The 7,881-nt window shown below is 44.7% G+C and overlaps 2 protein-coding genes across 3 annotated transcripts; one reads left to right on the forward strand and one right to left on the reverse strand.

The window, feature by feature from the left end:
• Nucleotides 1-271: 271 nt before the first annotated feature.
• LOC108051729 (phospholipase A1 member A) lies at nt 272-2,748 on the forward strand. The gene is made up of 4 exons (XM_017133941.2): nt 272-437; nt 489-863; nt 1,024-1,455; nt 1,512-2,748. Exons 1-4 carry the CDS (start codon nt 401-403, stop codon nt 2,117-2,119), a joined length of 1,452 nt encoding a protein of 483 aa, XP_016989430.2. The 5' UTR covers nt 272-400; the 3' UTR covers nt 2,120-2,748.
• LOC108051728 (aspartate--tRNA ligase, mitochondrial) lies at nt 2,496-7,772 on the reverse strand. Of its 2 annotated transcripts, XM_017133940.2 has the most exons (8): nt 7,608-7,772; nt 7,208-7,358; nt 6,949-7,138; nt 5,940-6,440; nt 5,694-5,872; nt 5,520-5,609; nt 4,004-5,461; nt 2,496-3,933 (listed from the first exon to the last, which is right to left on the reverse strand). In XM_017133940.2, exons 3-8 carry the CDS (start codon nt 7,133-7,135, stop codon nt 3,043-3,045), a joined length of 3,306 nt encoding a protein of 1,101 aa, XP_016989429.2. In that variant the 5' UTR covers nt 7,136-7,138; nt 7,208-7,358; nt 7,608-7,772; the 3' UTR covers nt 2,496-3,042. The 2 variants fall into 2 exon arrangements, with proteins under 2 accessions (XP_016989429.2, XP_016989428.2); XM_017133939.2 differs by lacking the exon at nt 7,608-7,772 and having other exon boundaries at nt 7,208-7,498.
• Nucleotides 7,773-7,881: the final 109 nt, after the last annotated feature.

A 7,881-nucleotide genomic window follows, 5' to 3' on the forward strand; every position in this document is an offset into this window, starting at 1 on the left:
CATCCTTATTTTCCACAGCTCATAAAGCACACAAAGTCAGGGACTTTAAACACTTTTGTTTTTTCTTCACATTTTATAAACCCCTCTGGAATTGTTTACTCATGACACTTTTTTCCTTAGCTTTAATCTCATTTCGGTTTCACTTTTCCACCCGCAACTCTCACTTTATAACTGCGCTCAAACTCACACCATCTAAAGTACTCACTCATTTGCATATCTCATTACAATTTGGCCAAAATCGACTTGACTCGGCCAGCCGGCCTTTAGTTTCTCCAACGTTTTCAGCCCCAGCGCTTCAAGAAACTGGCAAAGATATTGGTTTTCAATTATTATTTTAAATCAATCGGAACTGCAACTGCTGAGTATTTACAGAGGATTGAATTACAAGAGAGCTGAAAAGATGCACTTGCATTATGTCATTGGTTGCCTGCTGCTAGGTAAAACCGATCATTTTTGTGATGATTAATTTATGCAGAGATTATTTCCAGCCAGTTGCAGCCATGAAGCTTTTGGTAAGGGATTTCTTAGCCAAAAACCTATTTCAATTCACGAGGTTGAGAGCACCACAGAGGGTTTAAGTCCCACTAATCCCACACCCTCCACTACAACAACCCCCTCGAATAGGGACATCACCATCGGTCCCTGTAAATGGGCCATAGGTCGTAGTTGTCCCGATCCGGATGTCAAGTATTACATCTACACACGTCACAATCCGATGGATAGGCAGTGCCTGCATATAGACGAGTCCCAGGAGAAATCTAATCTGACTGACTCCTACTTTAATCCCAGATATCCCACGAAGATCATCATCCATGGCTACAACTCGGATATGTTTCTGCATCCACTACAGCAAATGAGAGAGGGTGAGTCCCAACCGGAATATATCTTAATGTTTTCGAAGTTCTAAAAATAAGTTTTATTGTTTCAAACGAAAATAATTTTGAACAGATATATTGTATTTATGGAAAGTACTATTCTATTCCTATTTCTAAACAAATATATAAGCCGAACCTCTTTTTCTAGAATACCTGGCCAAGGCGGATTATAATATTATCTATGTTGACTGGAGTGTCCTGTCGCCAGGACCCTGCTATATAAGTGCGGTTCATAACACCAAACATGCTGGCACCTGCACTGCCCAGCTGGTGGAGCGATTGGTGGAAACGGGTAATACGGATATCCACGTGATTGGCTTCTCACTGGGGGCTCAGGTGCCCAACTATATAGCCCGGAATCTAAGCTCGTTCATGCTGCCAAGGATAACGGGATTGGATCCGGCAATGCCTCTTTTTATCACCTCTGGCAATGCAGATAAACTGGATCCCAGTGATGCCAGCTATGTGGATGTGATACACACGAATGCTTTGGTTCAGGGAAAAATGGAAAGATGTGGTCATGCGGATTTTTATATGAATGGAGGGATCATGCAACCGGGATGTAGTGGACAGAAAATTAGTGAGTCTTTCTTTTTCCTGGAAAGATGTCTTCATTCATGTTTTTTTCTTATTCAGATTCCTTTGCTTGCAGTCATCAACGGGCTCCCGCCTACTTCCTAGAATCTATCCGTTCACCAAAAGGTTTTTGGGGATGGGCCTGCAGTGGATATATATCATATCTACTGGGTATGTGCCCCCCAACGAATTTCCTTCTGGAGGCTGGGGACAATATACGGCCCACTACAAGGGGAATGTTCATGATAGACACCAACGATAGTTCACCATTTGCTCTGGGCAAGTGGACGGACTTGCCCACCTTGGGAGCAAAGCATCCACATTGGCGAGCGCCGCCGCAGAAACTTAAGGCGCCTCCCAATCAGGGTGTCGATCCTCTCCTGCATCACATCGATCAGTTCGGAAAACTGGCAGCCAATTTCAACAACCTGCAGATGTCTCCCAGTGGTCAGGATCCCTACGAGCATTGGACTAGCTTCAGTCCGGAACAGAAAGAAAACGATGACGCTGACGATTCTGTGGAGGAGCAGGACCCTGTGGAGTTTGCCGATCTTGATGATCGTCAGTTGAGTACGAAGGCCCCTACACTCAGCTGGTGGGATTATAGAAGAAATCTCACATATGGATTCATGGAGAACAACATATTTGCTGTGCCAACAGTGCATTAGCCCTAATTGATGCTTCAAGCTATTAGAACCCCTTCCTTGCCCCCATTCCTTACTAATATTTAAGTGTCACTTAAGCTGATATTTTCAAATGCAATGCTTATACATTGTTCTTAATACCTATTTTTTTAGGCAATTCATAAAAAACCCTTTTTTTTTGGCAAACTAAAGACCTCTATAATTGGCGGATTAATTTTGTGCGGTTTATTAGATTTTAGTCAAGAACGAATAAAACAGAATAAAATGTGCAGGACATAAACCAAAGTATTTGTAGGATGTTCATGGTTTTAAATCGGACAATCATTTCAAATGTGCTTGCAGCATATCTTTTGGTTGTTTATGTTTGTAAAATCGGAAGATTCTTGTACAAGATATTAACTTTGTTGCTGAATTCCAATAAGTTTTTTTTTCAATTTAATACAATTTCAGTTTAATCTGTACTATTACATAAATTAATGTTAATAATAATATTTCGTTGAATGTGGACATCGATCATGCGCAATCGATGACTTCAAATCAGATTCAATTTTGGAAACTGTAATTCAAGCATCGTATAATTAAACAATTCCGAATACAAGCTGTTTTGTATATATTGTAAATTGTAATAAATTTGTTGCCATTTTAATTAGAAATGGACTTGTAGAATGTAGGCAGCCGGGTCGGGATGTAAGTGTATAATTTGGTTTTCCTACGTTCTATGGTCTGGTATTGAAGTCCGTTGAGAAGATCCGGGGTGGGTACATATATTAACCTTTGGGTATACAACTGTGTGTATAAAAGGGTAACTGTCATTCAATTGAACCGACCCGACCGCTGGTTGGTGTATGGCTGACTGATTGGTCCGCCTGCTGACATCTTCCGTCCTGACTACTGAGCTTACACGTAAAATGCTAATCCGTTATCCGTAATGTTAATGAACCCCCGCTCTAGACCTTCTTTTTGACAGCCCGTTTGGCTCTGGTCGGCGTGGCAGCCACTGGTGGAACGGGCTCAGCTGGTGGGGGGACTTCGGCGGCGGGAGCTGCCTTAACTGCTGCTTTTGTTGGCGGTTTGACTGGCGATTTCGCTGGTTCAGAGGCGGCTTCCACTTCTTCCTTTTCTGGGCCCTCCTCAGGCTCCGCCTTGATGTCCACATCCATTTCTGGGTGCTCAGAATCGCTTGTCGCCGACATTGGGGAGGGTGGAGCTCGTTCTTGGTCGGGATCGTCGTCCTCCTGTTCGTGTGACGTATTATTTGTGCTGGCCTCCTCCTCCTCCACCACAGAAAGGTGGTAGAGCTTCATCTCCTCGTCGGAAATGGGAACCGGAGCGTTAGAGAGCGGATCACGCCCATTGAGTGACTTGGGGAATGCAATCACATCGCGTATTGATCGCGCGCGGCACAATATGGCAATCAGACGATCCAGGCCCAAAGCAATGCCACCATGAGGCGGGCAGCCGGACTCCAATGCGCTTAGTAAGTGCGACAAATGATCATGTGGAATCTTCAGAATCTGTTCCAGTATAAAGTGCTGCATGTCGCGGTCGTGGATACGAATAGAACCGCCGCCGACTTCCTGGCCGTTCAGTACCAGATCGTAAGCCTGGGAGCGTATGTTCTCCATGTTTTCGCAGCTGGTGGCAAAGTTATCCAGATCATCGCTGTGCGGTAGGGTGAAAGGATGGTGAACGCTCTCTAGTTGGTTGGTTTCACGATTTCGCTCGAACAGCGGGAAATCGATCACCCACAGGAACCGGAAGTCATTTGGCTTCTTCACCTTGGCGTTCTCGACCAGGAAATCGTGGTAGTCCAGTCGAATGCGACCCAACATAGCGCGCTGCAAGCAGATGATTACAAAACAAATAGTTAAATCAAAAAAATGTTAACAAAAGACTGTAGTGACTCACAGTTTCCACTTTAGCTCCAATGCCCAGGAAGAGCAGATCGTTTTCTTCAAGGTCGAACTTCTCGGCGACCTCGTTAGCCACTTCCTCGCCCAGCAGCTTGCCTAGCTTATCCTGTACATCTTTTGTCGGACCGAACTTGCGCACGAACAGCGTTCCTTTGAAGTCCTTGCCCAGACTTTCATAATGCTTACGGGCAGCTCCATTCCAAAAGGCTTCACTGGCCCGCACCACGATGGCATAAGCACCGAGATCTTCGTATTTTTCCTTGAAATCACCACTCTTCTCAACGATTTCCGAGACATTATTCAGCAAGAAACCAAAGCGTGTGTCCGGTTTGTCATTGCCGTACTTTTCCAGTGCCTCCTCATAAGTAATACGGCGGAAAGGTGTTTGCAACCGGGGAAAATCTTTGGGCCAGGAATAACGGAGTGTCTCCTCAATAAGTTGCATAATATCATCCCGACTAGTAAAGGACAGCTCTACATCCAATTGGGTAAACTCCGGCTGACGATCCGGACGTGTCGCTTCATCCCTGTAGCATCGAGCCACTTGGAAATATCTGTCTATTCCTCCAGACATTAACATCTGCTTGAATTGCTGGGGACTCTGCACGAGCGAATAGAAATGCCCCGCTTTTCGAGTAGGTACCACAAACTCTTGGGCGCCGCCTGGTGTTCTTCTGAAGAGAGTCGGTGTCTCCACCTCAACGAAACCCAAATAGTTGATCAGATACTCTCTCATTTTCATAATAACAGCCGATCGGAGGCGAAGATTATGTTGCATATCATTAAAGCGGAGATCCAGATAACGGTGAGTCAGCCTCAAGCGCTCTCCAGCTCGATTGAACTTCCGGATCTCAAATGGAAGATTTTTCTTTGCTGGGTTGAGCACAACGACCTTGTCTGCCTCGACCTCAACATGTCCAGTTTGCATTTTGGGATTTATGGTGGCCGCTGGGCGAGGGATCACTGTACCCTCCACTCGCACAATCGACTCAATGGGCACGCCCGTTTCTAAATATTCCTCAAGACCCTGTGTTTTGGGTAACAGGAGAACCTGAGTCTGTCCATAAGCATCTCGAAGTATAAAGAACTTGTTCATCCGCTGAAACTCCAGCCAGCCGCAGATAACGACTTTCTCGTTAATATCATTGGAGCTTAGCTCACCGCAATTATGTGTGCGATCGGCGAATTTGTTGGTATCCGCGACCTTCACTCTTTGCTCTGCAATTGCTGAGCTGTTGGCAATGGGAGCTGCTTCTGAGCCGTCTTCCTTTGATTCTCCATTGTTGCTGCTAAGATTGGCCGATGCTTCGGCGGCAGCCTCTTCAGCCTCTAGATCATCGATGGATAACTTCTGCTGCTTCTCCTTGGCCTTGATGGGACCATCGTAGGCATCATCTGGGTTCAGGATCTTTACGCTTGTCACGCTGACTTCCACTTCACCAGTGTCGTATTTCTAAAGGAGCTTTAATCAGTAAAATATTTATTGATAAGTTGGCTTTTTGAGTTCTTACCAAATTAATATTGGCTTTGGGTCTTCCCAGAACTTTGCCCACTATCTGGATAACTGTCTGCTCTGGTGTCGACAGGAATGTGTCGCTGAGCTAAAAAAGAATTAATTCGTTAAGGTCATTGTTTAACTGGCTTATATAAGATGCACCTATAGAAAATAATCCTTAAGTACTTACCGACTGATCTTCGATCATCAGTTGCGTCTGGCCATAGCCATCCTTGAGCTGCAAAAATTTGTTGTTTTTGGTAGAGGGAATCCAACCCACCAGCGTCACTGTCTTGCCCACGTCGTCGCGCCTTAGATCGTTGCAGGTGAGATCGCGATTTTCAAAATACTTCAATATGTTCTCGTTCTCTGTAAAAGAATTTCAGATAAGTTAGTTTATACAATACTCCAACATTTAAGAGACTTTCTCACTTACTGGCTATCTTGTACTCGGTGCTAGTGATCCCCAGGTTACTCTGCTGCTGCACCATAGTGCTGTATGTGCGTTTGTCTCCAGCTCTCTTTGTGCCGCTGGCTGGAAAGTGAATATTTAGGATGTCCTGCACCTCCACTTCGATCTCGCCTGTTGGCATCGTCTGATTGCATGAATTATGCGGCCGGCGCATCACCAGACCCACAATGGTCAAGGTGGTGTTCTCGGGCATGTTGTTCATGCGTCGCGCCACCCTCGGATGTTTGTCCTCCAGAACAACCAGCTGGCACGCTCCACCGTTGCGGTCGCGCAACTCCGCAAAGCGGTTCACCCGCTTCTTGATCAGCCTGCCGGACAGCTCGACAAATAATCCGCAGTGGTGATTGCGCAACTCACCGCAACTTTGGCGCATCGGCTGCGGAGGTTGCGAGTTCATGTTGAAGTTGCTGGCCATTGCACTCATCAGCTGCATTAGATCGTTGCCGGAAATATTGGGACCACCCACTAGAAACAATAAAATCGTTTATAAATTAAGTTTGACGGAGAGCTAACTTTACGTAAATCCATAAATTAATTTCTGTATAATTTTATCTTAGAAATGTTTTGCTTTTTTACAATTAATAAACATTTTTGCTGTTACGATTCAACAAATATGTATGTCTGACTCAGAATAAACTATACTAATTCATGTATGATTCAGCATAAACTCCATAAGTTCCATGATTTGACATATTATCAAGAAATTATATAGAATAATCTTGAAATGATTATTACATTAAAATATTAGGCTTATAAAAGCAAAGTAATTTTAAATCCTTGAAAATGTATTTTTAACTCAAATGAAATGTTTGTTTAAAAACATTCCGAGTTTTATAATTCTTTGAAGTTTTAAAGAATGATTTTAGTCAAATAACTTTTTTTAGGAATTTTCTATTTGATTTCTGAAATATCAGATAAAATGTCTACCTTAAATTGACTCCCATGCATTTGGAATGTCTAGGGATCCACTTACTGTTGAAGGGATTTGGCCCGGGACCAGGCCCGAAGTTGTCATTGAAGCCGGGTCCTCCACCTCCGCCGCCGCGGTAGTTGTCAAAGTCGTTGTAGCCGCCACCATCTCCATAGCCACCGCCGCCGCCACCTCGTCCTCCGAATCTTCCGCCGCCGCCACCACCGCCACCGCGATATCTGCCACTCATGATCTGCAAACCGAATCGGAGGATTAATCATGGATGGTTCTCATGGTTAAGATCTGAATCACGAGCACTTACGTGACCACAATCAGCCGGTTCTTGCGCCGAAACCAACGAATCCGGGGTGCTCCGATGCCGAATGTGCTTTTCGGCCAATAAACCGCCACTGGAGGCACTGTGCACGAGTTGTTGTTGCAGTTGCAGGCGCTGATGGCTTCGCCAAAGGGTTCTGGAAATTAACAACATTTTTTGATGTAGTTTATTTTGACCCTTTTATTTAACTATTGCCTCATGCAGCGGGCGATATAGGAAAAATTTTCAGACCCCAGCACGAGCTACACACACACAGGCGCAAACTAATCAGACGGCGGCACACATGTACACACACTCTCCAAGAAAGGCGAATGTGTATGCGTGTATGTGCCGGGCGTCGCGAAAATGCCGACCAAAAAGTTGGCGAATTATTGGAGGCTGTTACCGTATTAACTGGATCGATTGTGGGGCCACAATTGCGCTGTATTCTCGCAGCCAAATGTCACTTAAAATCGCGAATTGTTGGGCTGCAAATGGTCGAGAATTTTCTCCCGAATTTTACGAAAAAAATGTCACTGTTTTGGCTTGGCTGAGGACAAGTGTGACCGAATCCGACGGGCGGCTATCGATAGGTCGTTTATTGAAGGGGTGGAACTTTTGCGTACCCAAAGTTTTTAAATAAAATATCGTTATGGGTATATTTTAATATTTATTTTAAT

This window comes from Drosophila rhopaloa, unplaced genomic scaffold (genome assembly GCF_018152115.1).
Source record: "Drosophila rhopaloa isolate 14029-0021.01 unplaced genomic scaffold, ASM1815211v1 contig_2, whole genome shotgun sequence".
NCBI lineage: Eukaryota > Metazoa > Arthropoda > Insecta > Diptera > Drosophilidae > Drosophila > Drosophila rhopaloa.